Genomic DNA, 15,660 nt, shown 5'->3' on the forward strand with positions numbered 1-15,660 from the left:
ATGTATAGCACCATGGCATTCTGGTAATGCATGATGTGGTAGTCAAGGTTAGAATCGAAGCGAAATTATTTGCACCTCAATTAAGAAACTTCTCCGGTATGGGTATTTCTTCGATTTCCATTGAAAGTTGTGTTCAAACTCGAATCGTTGCCCTGCCTAAGGTGCGAGGTTAGTTGTCCATGACTAGGCTCACATGATTTTCTCTATCCGGGAGGTGTCATCGTTCTTGATCTCCAGAAAATTCAAGCTCGTTAAACCTCATACGAGGAGGTTTCGCCCTTAGTGCTCTTGTTGTACCTTGAGGAGGATTATGTAGACTTTTTGGTTCTTCTCCAGTAACCACATTTGTGACCTACTTACTTCTTATTGGGCCCCTTCTTGGATTAATGGCAATCGCTAGCGTCGGAACAATAGGAAACATTATGGGGTCCCCTTCAAGGGTATGGTACTTATGTTTCCATATCTGTAAATAAGAATCTAGGTTGAAGGGGTCGTCCGACTCAAATTCTTTAGGTTTTTCCTTCGCTTCTCCATGTCTACAAAGTTAGAGTGGCTTTCTGCTTGAACGGCACATACAATTTGGCTCTTTTGCAACTTCTTGACATAAATGTTAATCTTCGTCAGGGTTTCTCATAATTGATCCATGGAGGGAGGTGGTCTGTTGATTGGGTCTCCATCATTTTCAAGCAAGGCTGTCACTCCTTATGGGTTGTTACTTGCCTCTGGAGTTGGTTCTAAGGTGGCGGGCTATTCACTCTTGAAATAACGAACGTATCAAAAGGCAGGTTATCTCCACCGGTGGGGTTAACGTTGGCGTTGATCGAGCTTTCCTCGGCATACATGTGAGTCGGCAGAGTGATCTAGTTAAGAAGAATAAGAGTTCGCTCTCAATGAAAGTACCAATTGTTAGAACCAAATTTGCGCACCTCTATGAACGGTGGTTGACCACAAATTTGAGCAACTCGCAAAACAGTAAACAAATGTTAGCAAGTCTAGGACCAGAGGGGTGTGTCAACCAAAGGCTCTCCGACTGTCAAGTTAATGAATGATTAGACTCTAGCAATGGTCAAGAGAATTGAAGTATTTAGATTGCGTTACCAGAGATAAACTCTAGATGAGCGCATTTATAACGTGGGGAGATGGACCTTTTTAGGATGGAAGTCTAGCTCTAAGCCCAGAGAATCCTAGAGGATATCGAGAGGTAGATATTACATCTTCTTAGGAGTTATGATTACTTGCAGCATACGCCATTTCCTAGATTATAGGAATTCCAAGACTTATAGGACCTGACTATGTCCATATCCGAATTAAATCAATTGTCTTGTGAAACAATTATGGTCATCCAGCGAAGTAGCTAGGACTTGGCCTAGTGCCCTAGAGTGGAGTGATGGTTGCAACACTACTCTCTCTGATACAGCTCCGCTCAAAGCTAGTGAGTCTATGACTGAACTTTTAAGGTAACTGTATTCAGATCAGTCTTACTCCGCTCCTTGAAAATCATGGTCCCACAACAACTTCCTATGTTTCTCCTTAGTCAATGGGTTTTTATTCCACATTGGGTTTTACCATAGCAAGATTTTATGAGTTTTACCTTTTTATGCATTCTTCTATTGATTTGAGACTCATATTTGCTTATTGTGTCGACGACTTCATCAACTGAACTTCTTCATCACCGAAGACCTGATGCGCCATTTATTTGAGTATTTACACACTAAAGGAGGAGTGTTGCGGTCCTAAATAGGTTAGGAATGTGATTGTGTAAATCCTAGGGGATTCTATAGGATCTTTTAGTTAGTATTTAAGTTGTAATACCTAAAGGGTAAGGGATTTATCTTCCCTACTACTATAAATAAAGGCACGATGAGGTGAGAAATCACACCTCAGAATTCACGCAATTCTCTCTATGCTTTGCCGCACCCTCTCTCTTAGTCTCTCTATAATTCTTCAATCAAATAGGCCTACAACATATTCTTCATTGTGCGTGAATTTCTCTATATATATGCATATGCATATTACATACCTATGTATGTACTATAGGTATGAGCCGAGACATTTTGTACCAAAACTTATGTACTGATACATTCGCACTGAAATTTATGTACCTATACATCGTACCCAAACTTATGTACTGATGCAATCGTATCAAAACTTACGTACTGATATTTCCGTACCTATGAGTTTTTTTTTATTTTTAAATACATTATTTTTGTATTGTTGTTGAATTTTTTTATTAAGAAATTGAAATTGAATAATGCTTTATCTATTAATATGATTGAAGCACAAAAAATACACATTAATGATGGATCAGTAAAGAATTTCGGATGGTAAGTTTATAAATAATAAATATGCTACAAATACTTAAATATGGTAAGTTTTTTTTTTTTTGTCAAAAAAAAAATGTTAGATTAGCAACCGACGAGGTCTGAACTCACGTCACCATGCAAGGGCTCAACTTTTTCCACCACTTTGGTAATTTAATAATATGTAATTAAATTAGATTTATAAAATCTTTCCACGTTAAAATCTAAAATGAATCTTATTTAAGTCCTAAAGCCTAAAAACCCTTAAAATATATGATTCTTTCTACTAGTCTTCCAGTCCTTTGATAAGCTAGCTTAGTTGTAATGTACTAGCCTTTCTACACGCGCTCATGCGCATGCAAAAAGCTTTTTTTACATCACGGCAAGCTACGCGCGGTGTGTAGAGTTATTTTTTCATTTTACATTTGTTCACGCATAAAAACATTCTTATAGTTACCATGCGCTAAGCGCAATGTGCAATGTTTAATTTTAATATTAGTACTTGTCAAGAGACATTCTTTCATTTTAATTTTGTTTAGCTAAAAGTTTGTATAGACTTTTGCACCGTTAGATTTTAATTAAGATACCACAAGCTTCTCACCTTGAAAGAGAAAAGCACATAAACGAAATGAAGCTAAACATGATGATCCTGATCAATCTCTCATATACAAATGCCACAAAAAATGAAACTTTATGTCCAAATGATAGCAAAAAAAATTCAAACATTCAATTACCCAGAAAACAACAATGAAAATTTTATTAAATTAATTAAAATAAACTGATTAGCAAAGGAACATAAAAATGCAAATTTCTGCAAAACTAATTAAAAATAAACTAATTAATGCACAGGAGGAACAACCTTTTGAATTAATCTAAAGAGATACAAACTAAAAATGTTAAGATTGATAGGAGGAAATGATTGAAATTGATAATTGAGAATAAAAGATTAAGATTGAGAGTTGAGAAGTTGTACTGAGGAAGACTCTTTGTTGATTTGGCTCTCTATTTCATCCTCCGCCTCGCCCTCGTTCTCTTCTCCTTGATTTTTGCAATGAACGGAGAAACAATTTGCTATAAAATATATTTGTGTAATCAAATAATATGTTGCCAACCTGGTTGAGAAGACATTTGGAATTTCGTAAGATGGAGACTCTATGCACGCTTCTCCTTTCTGATTCTTGAATTTAAATGAGATTTGTATAAGGATATATTGTGTGACGACCCGTCCCTACTTTTCACTGGAATTTCTTTTTCATTGATGTGTTTTGACGTTTTTACCCTTTTTGGACAAAAGTGGAATCTGACGTGGACGTGGTTTCAACTTTCAATTTCTTTTTCCTGGTTTCGTATTTAAATTGTACTCGCCGTCATAAACGCGTGGACGTGAGTTAGACCCAAAACAAATTTGTAACGAAAAAGTTATGCTCCGTTAAAGTACGTTAACTATAGGGTATATTTGCTCACACGCGTACAAATTTGCAGTGTCAGAACACTGTTAGGAGGACAGATTTTGTACATTTAAAATTGTGCAAAATCCATCCTTTCCCTAATTGGTGGATCTGATCCCCTTCCTTCACAACCATCCACCAATCAAACTTTTGTTTTTCCCTTGAATTCCTTCTCACCACACAATCAATTGCTTTCCCTCTTTTGAAAGCAACCAATCAAATCATCACCATCAAACCCTTCACCCAATCATAGAGCACCATTTTCTCTCTTTCTTCTCCTTCTCTCTCTCAAACTCAAAACCTCTCTCACTCTGCAACTCCTTCTTAACTTCACACCAAAAAACATAAACGTGACAAACAAACCTCACCATTGGATTCTCCTTGAATCCACGAACACAACCATGCCACTGGATCACAAGTTGACCGAGTTTTGGACGTCGAACTCGGAAAGTCTGAACTCAGGGAGTTTGAGTTCAATGTTTTCAGACCGAGTGGAGGAGTTTTGAAGGTCGGGAAAGCTTTCTTACAACTCCCCGAGGCCGTTAGTGAAGGTTTGGTGAAGAAATAACCTCGAAATACAAGGTTTCGAGAAGTCCCAGTTTTAGCCGTACCTTTCAAGGCTTTTTCAAGCCACCTCCATCCACTTTTTGGACTCTAAAAAGGTATAACGCAATTCTGCTCTTCATAAGCTTCATTTCCATATAAATTTTGTGGAAAATGGTTGAGCAATGAGCAAGTTATGAAGGTTTGAAATTTTACCCATAATCTAACAAGCTCAGACGACGGTGAACAGCGACGATAGGCGAGGACCACCAGAGAAGACGATGGAGTATTCTAATGGCATCAGGTAACGCCGCTAAACTCTGTTAGTTATTTAATGAAATATTCCTGACGGACATCAGGGGTTTGCCTGCGCATGGTGGTGCATATGGTTGTGCCTTAGCCTGCGCATAAGGGCGCGTCTGGCCTCCAATTTGCTTTCTGTCAATTTGTGTAGGTCTGTGATGTCAAGTAGATCGATTTCATATATTTAAACCCTAGGTTTGAGCAAACTATAAGGGTTTTATTTAAGTTTCCGTATATGTGTTATTAATTAATTTAAAATAGTTATTTCACATATAGGGGAAACATATCCCGCGGACTTGAGGGGTCAGGCAAGGCTCGGCGGCTACGATCCGATGACCTATTTGTGAGTAGGCAGTTTGTTTTTATACCTATACGTAGTTATAGTTTCCATAAATGCGTATTTACTTCATTTTTATGCTTATATTACCAAGTATCGTTATTGTGATATTAAATGTGATAAATGTTGCTATATGGTTAGGATATTACTGTCATGACTTTCATACATATTTGTACATGCTCATCATTGCTGCACCTCAATGTTAGTACTCGCCCCAGCGCCAGGGCCAGTCCTTCACGTGTATGTTCACATCCGCGCCATTCGCTCACCTTGGATCCAAGTTAGGTGTCAGTCCTGTCGTACATATTGCATTAGGCAATTTCGACTCGTATGTGACCGTGCTTCGATACCAGCCTTTACGTGATTATAGTACTATAGCACATTGATTACACCCAGTCATGTTCGTGTAAGAAATTATCTATACGAACTAGTGTGTTAACTTAGTTGGATGAGCACTTAGTTATACTTGATTATCACATGGTTATATTATTGATGCATTTGATATATCATGACTTGGCATATTTCTGGTTATATTGTTGTTGTACTTTTGTTACATAGTTACGTAGTATGTTTTACAGAAACTATACTTGTTTTACAGCGAGGGGTTACTATGTTTGAAAATAAAGGTTTTCTTACAAATTTTAGGAGATGGTTATCTTCATTGGTTTTTCGCCCCTCCAGGTTTAGTAGCTGTGCTTACGTGTAAACAAGGATTCTGGCAAATTTTAGGAGATGGTTATCTTCAGTGGTATGACCCTCATCCTATTTACTATACTGTTTTATGCTCTGACATCACATGTGAAATGAGTTCAATCCCGCTCATCCGCGCACTCTTTTGACTAGGCACTTTTAGGCTTAAATTTATTCACATCCTTTTTCCACTACATTACACTTTATAGCATCATCACCCTCCAAGTGTCGGCCAGCACAACTCGATTCAAAGTCCAAGTGAACATTCCGGGTCAGGTGTGTCATATTGGCAATTCAGTTTGATAGAAACTACATTTTGATGAACATGGGTGTAGTTTTTCAATTTTTCACGTTCTATTTTTTATTTGAGGGTTTTAGCACGTCTCTTTTTTATTTGTTTTTCTTTTCATTTTTTTTTCCAATAAAATGATTTTTTACAAAATCATCCAGCTTTTTGTTATTGTATCTTTGTATTTTTTTTTTTTTTTTTTATGTATTAGATATGGTCAGTTTTGTAAACAGAGAGGGAGAAAAACATGTACACAGAGAAGAAGAAGAAAATGTATTTACTATCTTTCACATTACTTTCTAACACAGATTACATTGTGTATATATCTAACTATATTGCTTAGTTATTAAGCTAACATAAGACCCTTAAGATATTGACACTTGTCACAATCTTACATCACAGAATCTTAACCAACTTAACTAACAGTACATATATAGTTAACATCCTCCCTCAATCTCAGATGGGGGCTTGCCAAGTCGGAGATTGTAGCAGTGTGTTTGATATAAAGGAGTAGACAGTCCCTTCGTAAGAATATCAGCAAACTGTTCATTGGAGGAAACAAAATGAACTTGCAGAAGCTGTTTGGCTACCCTTTCTCGGACAAAGTGGACATCGACCTCAATATGTTTGGTCCGCTGATGCATTACAGGATTGTAAGCAAGAGATATCGCAGAAAGATTGTCACAATAGAGGGTTGTTGGAGACAAAGTATCAACTTTGAGGAAGTGAAGAATCTATTTAATCCAATCAATTTCTGCAGAAGTATTGGAGAGTGCGCGATATTCAGCTTCAGTGGAGGAACGAGAAACTGTATTTTGTTTCTTAGACGACCAAGAAATGGGATTTGATCCGAGAAACACAACTAGACCAGTAGTAGAGCGCCTGTCATTAGGGTCCCCACCCCAATCAGCATCACTAAATGCACGAAGTGTCAAGTCTCCTGTGGTAAACTGAATACCAAGATCTGCAGTACCTTTTAAATATCTCAGAATTCGCTTCACAGCAGCAAAATGTGAGTCCATAGGGCAGTGCATGAACTGACAAACCTGATGAACCGAGAAGGAGATATCAGGCCTGGTGAAAGTGAGGTATTGGAGTGCACCCACAATGCTACGATAGAGAGAAGGATTATTGAAAGGATGTCCATCATCTTTCAATAACCTGTTGTAAGGTAAGCAAGGTGTGGAGCATGGTTTAGAATGAACCATGTCAGCTTTAGCCAGCAAATCTGACACATATTTAGACTGAGACAGAAACATTCCACAAGCAGTCTGTTTAATTTGAATCCCAAGGAAGTAGTGAAGAGGGCCAAGATCTTTAATATCAAATTCCTTGGTCAAAGCATGAATTACTGCATCAAAAAGAACAGTGTCACTGCCTGTGAGGATAATATCGTCAACATAAAGAAGAAGAATAACCACAGAATGTCCATCATGCTTGACAAACAAAGACGGATCAGAATAGGTGGAAAGAAATCCCAGAGAAGGAAGAAAAGCAGTGAATCTCTTATTCCATGCTCTCGGGGCCTGTTTCAAGCCATACAAAGACTTATGCAATCGACAGACATGGGTAGGATTGTAGGGGTCACTGAATCCGGGTGGTTGAGACATATACACCTCCTCATTAAGAATGCCATGAAGAAAGGCATTCTTCACATCGAGTTGACGCAAAGACCATCCAAAGTGCGCTGCCAGGGCTAAGACCAACCTCACAGTTGTAGGCTTGACAACAGGGCTAAATGTTTCGCCATAGTCAATACCCTCTTCTTGGTTGAAACCTTTAGCAACAAGCCTTGCTTTGTACCGAGAAATTGAGCCATCCGCATGTTTCTTAATCTTGAAGACCCACTTGCAACCTACCAGATTCTTGTGATGAGGTAATGGAACCAAAGACCAAGTATGTTGTGTTTGAAGAGCAGCCAACTCTTCATTCATAGCAGATAACCATACAGGGGACTTGAGAGCAGACTTGTAGGTGGCAGGTTCTATTTGAGATAGATCAGCAGATGGAGCATCATGAACTACAGAAAGAAAGGCCTTCTTCTTCGAAATACCACTTTTTGCTCTTGTCTGCATAGAATGAGTGTTCATAGGGGGAATAGGGAGAAGAGGTTGCAATCTGTCAGGTTGAAATTCAAATTGAATAGCAACACCAGTAGCATGAGAAGTCTCAGTATGAGATGCAGTGACCATCTCAGGTTGAACCTCAGGAGCCACAGGGAAGGAAGAAGAGACTTGTTGTCCTGGGGATGCAGCAATGGATTGTAAGGAATGCAAAGAACCACTGGAAGATGGGGATGACATGGTCTCAAGCATAGGTGGGGAGCTAAATGGTGGGCTAGATGTGGGAAGAGACACAATATGACTATCACCATTAACAAATATAAATGGAGATGAGTGCACAGATGTATATGGGGATTTAAAGGATGCAGGATAGGGAACAGACAAGGTGGGATAAGGAAAGTCAAACTCATCAAAAATAACATGTCTGGAAATATAAAACCTGGTATGGACAAGATCATAACAAATGAACCCTTTATAGTTGGAAGCATATCCGAGAAAAATGCATTTGATGGTCTTGGGTTGTAACTTTGTACTATTATATGGTTTGAGTAAAGGAAAGACTGAACAACCAAATATTCGAAGGTGATTAACATCAGGAATCTCATGAAACAACAATTCAAAAGGAGATTTGTGATAAAGAGTGGGGGAGGACATGCGATTTATAAGGTAGACAGCAGTTTGGACTGCAAAAGACCAAAAAGATGAAGGTAAAGAAGATGTTTGCAAAAGTGTTATAGCTGTTTCAATGATATGCCTGTGCTTCCTTTCAGCTAACCCATTTTGCTCGGGTGTGTAAGGGCAGGACAGTTGATGTTTGATGCCTTTGTCCAACAGAAAATTTTGAAAGGACTTACTAAGATATTCCCCTCCACCATCACTCTGTAATGATTTAATAGATGTGGAGAAATGATTGAAAACAAAATTGAAAAAAACCAACAAAAGTGGAGAACACATCACTTTTATTAAGAAGGGGAAACAACCAACAATGTCTAGTGCATTCATCAATGAATGTCACATAGTACCTAAAACCATCTATGGAAGTACAAGGAGAAGGACCCCATACATCACTGTGAATGACTTCAAAGGGGTGCAAAGACTTTGACACAGACTTAACAAAGGGCAATTTACAGAATTTGCCTTCCAGACAAGTATGACACATCACAGACACTGAATCAGGTATAACAGACAGATTACACTTCTTCAACATTAACGAGATCACAGAATTAGACGGGTGACCTAATCGACTATGCCAGAGACTAGAAGATACTTGACAGCCAAGATAGGCAGCTTGAGGTTGAGAAGAAATAGGTCGAACGCGTGCTGGAAGTGGTATGGGATACAATCCATTACTGCATTTGCCTTGAAAGAGAATCCTCCCTGTGACTTTGTCCTGGATCCAAAAACAGGAAGCATCATATATTAGCCTACAATGATTATCCAGGCACAGTTTATGCACAGATAAAAGGTTCTGAGATATGCCAGGAACACAAAGAACAGACTTGAGTTGTAAAGGTTTTAAGAAAGTAGGAAGAGTGGAGGAACCAATATGAGATATGGATAAACCTACCCCACTCGCAGTCTGAATCGTTTCATGGGCAGGGTATGAAGATGCCAAGGTCAGATTACTTAAATCAGCTGTCATATGGGAAGATGCTCCAGAGTCAGTGAGCCAAGTTTGTTGAAGAGAATCACTGGACTGATGATGTTGTGATGGAGAAACATGCATTGCAGTCGAAACTGGAGGAGAGGAATTAGAGTTCCTGAAATGACAGAATTTTGCAATGTGATTCTTCTTCCCACATATTTGACAACCCTCAGAAACAGTACTATCAACATTCCTAAATCTGCAAGTAGGAGCGAGATGTCCAAACTTGCCACAAATTTGACAGGAAGTGCTCGAAAAATCCTGTTGCTGTGGTGGAGAAGCACCAAGAATACCAGGAGCAGAATTCACATTATACTGGCCATAAGTGGTCTTGGAACTCCCAAAACGAGAATGAGGATGATACTGAAATTTCCCTTTGTATTTGTTCTTACTATAGGATGGCTTAAACCCAGAAGGAACAGACGAATATAATGTAGACTGGGAAGAACCACCATAAGACACATTACTCGAATGATCCTCAGCTTTGGAACTAGTGCCATTATTCCGAGCAACCATAGCAGACAAGAAAGGTGTAATCGGAATGTTCTCAACCATGGCTTCCTCAGCAAGTAACTGAGACCAGAGATCTTTCATGGAGATAACATTCTCACGACCTCGAACAATTGATCTCAAAGTATTATATTCAGAGGAGAGACCATTCAAAGTCAAAATCACAATGTCATCATCATCAAACTGAACTCCAGCAGCAAACAGATAATCACGAGCTTCTTTAATACGTTGCAAATAGATCGAAATCGAATCAGTACCTTTCTTGATGTTTTGTAATTCAGATTTCATCTGAAAGATCGTAGCTCGAGTGACAATGGAAAATTGGTCTTTAAGACGCTGCCATAAGTCACGAGCGCTGGAACTACTAATTGCACAAGAGACTGCTGAAGGAGATAGAGTAGCTGTAAGTAATTGCATCAATGCCCAATCGTGCATTTTCCAGATCTTGAAGGCATCACTTGCAGTCAAAGAGGAAACATCACTTGAAGGAGGAAATGAACCTTCAGAAACAGGCACAGTAAATTGAGCAGGACAGGGATGAGAGCCATCCACAAAACCTATAAGGCCATGGCCTTCAAGCAACAATTCAATCTGAAAATTCCAAGTGAGATAATTGGAATCATCGAGTTTGACAGTCACAGAAGAAGAAATCGTGGAGATAAGAGAGGTGATAGGAGATTGAAGAATCTGCAGTTGAGTCGAAGTCACCATCGCAGACGAAGAAGAAAGAAACCCAGATGAAAAATTTCTCAGGGGAATTCGAACAAACACTTGGTGTGCAAAGAAAAAGATGCACCCAGCTGGAGACACAGAGAAGAACCAAGATCCCAAAAAGAAGAGAAACCAGATCGGTGATGCAGAATGGTGAGCGAAAGCAGAAGAACAAGATCGGAAAACCTTCAAGCCGAAGCTTTTCAGGCGAAAGATACCATGTAAACAGAGAGGGAGAAAAACATGTACACAGAGAAGAAGAAGAAAATGTATTTACTATCTTTCACATTACTTTCTAACACAGATTACATTGTGTATATATCTAACTATATTGCTTAGTTATTAAGCTAACATAAGACCCTTAAGATATTGACACTTGTCACAATCTTACATCACAGAATCTTAACCAACTTAACTAACAGTACATATATAGTTAACAAATTTTAGATTTTTTTTGTATTAGGAATATTTTAGTTCAATTATTTTGTGTGTGAAGCTTCGAGACACCAAAACTGACTTCTGGCTTTCTGATATTAGAGAATAAAACGAATTTTAAATTGGATTTTTTTTTTTACAAAATTACCCTTGTGTTTTTTTATGTATTTAGTCCCATTAATCTTGACTCTACCATGATCTAGGGGTGTGATCTTTTGGAGTGTTGGAATTGGTTAATTAGTCTGAGGAGATTATTCGGTGGTTGGTGTTTGGTTTGTCGAGATTATGGAAATGTAGGAATTGTATGGTTTTTGAGAAACGGTTGATACATCCAATGGAAGCACTAAATTTGCTTCACCAACAAGAATTGGAGTTAAGGGAGATGGAGCAGTGGGCTGCGGCAAAGGTGGATGAGCAGCGGAAGCTTTCAAAGCCACCTGCTGTGAAAAGGACATGGGAACGCCCTCCCTTTTCGTGTGGTGAAGTTTAACTGCGATGGCGCTTGAAGTAAGGGGATGGGAGGTTTTGGATGGGTTGCAAGGGACTTCACTGGGATTCTTAAGGCAGCAGGTGGTGTCGGCAAGTACCCATGTGTGTCCAGCTTAGTGGCGGAGGCAGAGGCAGTTAGAGCCGCGGTAGGGGTGTGCGTGGAGCATGGCTTCCGAGACGTGCATATAGAGTCGGATTCTAAAAATCTTATTGCGATGATAAATAGTAATTTGCAGAGTGAGGTAATGATAGAAGGCATCCTTTTCGATATTCGAATTCTGCAGCAACAATTGAGGTTTATTGAGTTTCGTTATGTTTCTCCTGGTTGTAATAAAGCAGCCCATTTAGTGGCGTCATTTGTGTCTAAGAACGGTGGCTCTCATGTTTGGTTTAAGTTTGAGCTAGAGTGGTTATTCAATACTTTGGCAGCTGATGTAAACGTTTTCATTCAATGAAATTTTTATTGTTGAAAAAAAAATGTTCATTTTTAGATTTTTTTTTTGTTTTAGGAGTATTTTAGTCCAATTATTTTTTTGTGAAGCCTTGAGACACCAAAGTTGACTTCTAACTTTCTAATTAGAGATAATCAAGTTGTGTGATTGGAATCCAGATCCTCGCCGTTCCATGAATTGTATATGTTCATCATACATCATGCGGTTAAAAATTATTTTAAATATTTTTATTTAAAATTAAATACAAACAGTATCTGACAAAAACTAACCGCATGATGTATGATGAATAGACACGATTTACGAATTCCCAGCATTCTCATCAAAAAGGATCCGGAGATATCCTGTTGGGTGTGACCGAGTCTCAGAGTTCAGACCTCTCATGCTCTGCATATATTTTGAGGGAACCAACTTTCCAGAAGCTCGATTCATCATGGCAAGTCTTAGATGCATCGTATACGTGTTAGCCATGAGCCTTTTCAACCCAATTAGCTGCCTTCTTAATTATGATCATTCAAACTCCAAGCCTGCATATGAGTCACAACAAAAGGCCTTGTTTGTGTTTGGGGCCTCACTATTTGATCCCGGCAACAATCAATACCTTAATTTGAGCGTCGCTGCAATGAACTGGCCATATGGGGAAACCTTCTTCCGCCATCCCACTGGAAGATTTTCCGATGGACGCTTAGTCCCGGATTTCATTGGTAAGAGGATTTTTTTTATTTTATTTTGTTGCATTGGCAGGATCGAATTTTGACTTATCCTGATTCAGTTCTTCAGTCTCCTTGTCACTAAGATGTTAGCTGTGTTAGTAGATTTGTAACAATATTGACATATTCAAGCATATATTGATACAAATTCTAGCAGAAGTTACAAATTTAGTGTCACCTAATGTTGCCTTGCAGCTAATTTTGCAAAATTGGCTATGCTTCCACCATACCTGCATTCTGGTCCGCGTGTATTTACTGATGGCGCCAACTTTGCTTCAGCTGGATCTGGAGTTCTTGTTGAAACTGGTCCAGGAACAGTGAGTACTCATCTTTATCTGCAAATTAATCGAGCATTTTATGAATGAAATTGGGAATGATAAAGAATATTGGAATCCCACGTCAGAAACTTCGACGTATTAACGGGTCATTTTCTGTTTCTTTGATTTTTCTCTTTAATTATGATGTACTATTTGTTTCTCAGCTAAGTTTTCCAAAGCAGTTGAGCTATTTTAAGAAGGCGACGAAGTTGCTGGAACAGCAACTGGGTAATGTAGAAGCCAAGAGTTTGTTGAAAAGATCTGTTTACTTGATCAACATGGGAACGAATGATTATTCTACCTTCTACAATACTAATCCAAATGCCACTGAGTCTCACCGGCAGGATTTCGTAGCAACTGTGATCGGAAACTTGACAAGTGTGCTCCAAGTACGAAATAGTACTTTTAGACCAATATTTGACATGTTATGTTATTAGACTGTTGTGTTTAATCACGTAATTTCTCTATTTTGTAGGAACTATATAATTTAGGAGGAAGGAAAATTGCATTTCAGAATGTAGGACCTCTAGGCTGCAGACCTGCAGATAAGCAAGGCTACCCTCAAGCTAATGGTGGGTGTGTTGGAGGACTCTCAGCTCTGGCCAGGTTACATAATAAAGCTCTAGCTAATATCCTCAAAAATTTGGAGAGCCAGAAACCAGGATTCAAATATTCAATATTTGAATATTATGATGCAATTGATGACAGGGTAAACAATCCTTCAAAATATGGTACGTCGCCTATCAACTGGCTCTGACCATTACAATATACATACAAGAATGATTTAACCTAGGCCAAAACATATATATTGATTGGAATTGCTCTTTGTTTCATTATTGTGAAAGGCTTCTACAATAGTACGGATGCCTGTTGTGGTACTGGAGCATATCGGGGATCAAATTGCGGCGGAGAAAATGGAACGGAAACATATGAACTGTGCAGCAACCCTGGAGATTATGTGTGGTTTGATGGCGTGCATACGACTGAAAGGTTAAACCTCCAATTAGCAGACCTAATATGGAGTGGAACACCAAATGTCACAGGGCCTTATAATGTCCAACAGCTATTTGAATTGGATTAGCTACCGTTCGTGAATCGTGCGCATATTTGAACAATTTGAGATTCCTTTGACATTAATTCATGAGTCCTTTTTTTTTTTTTTTTTGGTAATAAAAGCTTTTGTTGTAATGGTTTTCAACGTTTTGAGAGCCAGCTAAGCTCCCTTCTTTACTAAATTAATATGCGATTGTTGAGTAAAGAGGCAAATACGAAAATACACCACCAAGAATAGAAGAGCAACCTTCTTCTCCGCAGTGGTTGAAGATTAATGTTGACGAAACGTTCTGTGCTGCCACTGACATTGGGGGTACTGGTGTAGTATTTCGCAACAAAGCCAGTAGCTATGCGGGAGGTTTTGTTCACAAAGTATCTCATGTGACAGGTCCCGATGCGGTAGAGGTCTTAGCTGATGGGGAGAGGGTCCAGTTGGTGATCTAGAATGACAGCGGACTCAGGTCGCGCTCAAGAGTGATGCCCTCCAGGTTGTTCAGGCTGCTGGCAGCCTGCGTGGTGGCTCATCCTAGCTGGACTTGGCTGCTGATGATATCAAAACTGGGCTACAATGCTTCGTTACATCTCAAGTATGTCATGTTGGTAGATCTACCAATTATAAGGTGGCGCAAAGATTGGCCAAAATCGGCCTTTATCTTCATTTTTTGAGTCTTGTTAGTTTGAGGAGTCTCAGGATATATACCAGGATGCACTCCTTGAAGATTGACAAATGTTTAGTGTAAGGTCATTAACTAATAATCACAGTTACTTTAAGCAATTGGTCTTTCAAATTGGACGACCATCAGCACCCATATCCAGTAAGGATACCATACAGTGCCATTTTCTCCGAAAGATTTCTCTTACTTGTGTCCAAATACCTGATCAAAGTGTAAGGGAAAATCATCTAATAGAAAATGATTCTCTCCTCCGTTGTACTGAGTTCAAACTTTACACATATTTGGCCTTCCTAAACTGAAAAATAAAAATTAAAAATTAAAAAAAAAATCACCGAGCCTTCAACGTCTATTGATAGGTTCTACATTTCGGAATTATGAGCAATCATGTCCCACTAACATAGTAACAGGGATGCATGCCATGATCCCAAAACCTTTGACTTTGCAGTCCACATCCAATTAACATGAAAGATTACATTTAGGCGACAATCTTACAAGCTGGAGTATTAACATACATGATACAGGCACCACGAGGGAAGGCATCTCATATTTATTTTCTTTGTATTGGTAATAGGAGGAATTGAATTGCATTTGTAATGAAAGGAAATGAAAAGACAATGTTTTAAATCAATAAAAGAAAAGAATTGTTATTAGCACTCCAAAAATCTCATTCTACACTCCAAACTTTCTATAGTAT

At 38.8% G+C, this 15,660-nt stretch overlaps 2 protein-coding genes across 2 annotated transcripts; both read left to right on the forward strand.

The window, feature by feature from the left end:
- The first annotated feature begins 11,789 nt into the window (after positions 1-11,789).
- Positions 11,790-12,218, forward strand: LOC148694258 (uncharacterized). Its single transcript, XM_088700659.1, has one exon. The coding sequence runs from the start codon at positions 11,790-11,792 to the stop codon at positions 12,216-12,218; it is 429 nt and encodes a 142-aa protein (XP_088556785.1).
- Positions 12,219-12,559: 341 nt separating this feature from the next.
- On the forward strand, positions 12,560-15,067 carry LOC137739867 (GDSL esterase/lipase 1). The gene is made up of 5 exons (XM_068479596.2): positions 12,560-12,916; positions 13,118-13,239; positions 13,404-13,628; positions 13,715-13,970; positions 14,085-15,067. The coding sequence occupies exons 1-5, from the start codon at positions 12,595-12,597 to the stop codon at positions 14,318-14,320; spliced, it is 1,161 nt and encodes a 386-aa protein (XP_068335697.2). The 5' UTR covers positions 12,560-12,594; the 3' UTR covers positions 14,321-15,067.
- The last annotated feature ends 593 nt before the right edge of the window (positions 15,068-15,660 follow it).

This window comes from Pyrus communis, chromosome 9 (assembly GCF_041283825.1).
Source record: "Pyrus communis isolate YQ-2024b chromosome 9, ASM4128382v1, whole genome shotgun sequence".
Classification (NCBI taxonomy): domain Eukaryota; kingdom Viridiplantae; phylum Streptophyta; class Magnoliopsida; order Rosales; family Rosaceae; genus Pyrus; species Pyrus communis.

What these genes read in the sequence shown, in the direction of transcription:
- LOC148694258 (XM_088700659.1), top strand. Translation starts at nt 11,790, where the DNA reads ATGGGAGGTTTTGGATGGGTTGCAAGGGACTTCACTGGGATTCTTAAG.
- LOC137739867 (XM_068479596.2), top strand. Translation starts at nt 12,595, where the DNA reads ATGCTCTGCATATATTTTGAGGGAACCAACTTTCCAGAAGCTCGATTC. An exon ending in CTTAGTCCCGGATTTCATTG is followed by an intron (nt 12,917 to 13,117) that starts GTAAGAGGATTT and finishes GTTGCCTTGCAG; the next exon opens with CTAATTTTGCAAAATTGGCT. An exon ending in TTGAAACTGGTCCAGGAACA is followed by an intron (nt 13,240 to 13,403) that starts GTGAGTACTCAT and finishes TTTGTTTCTCAG; the next exon opens with CTAAGTTTTCCAAAGCAGTT.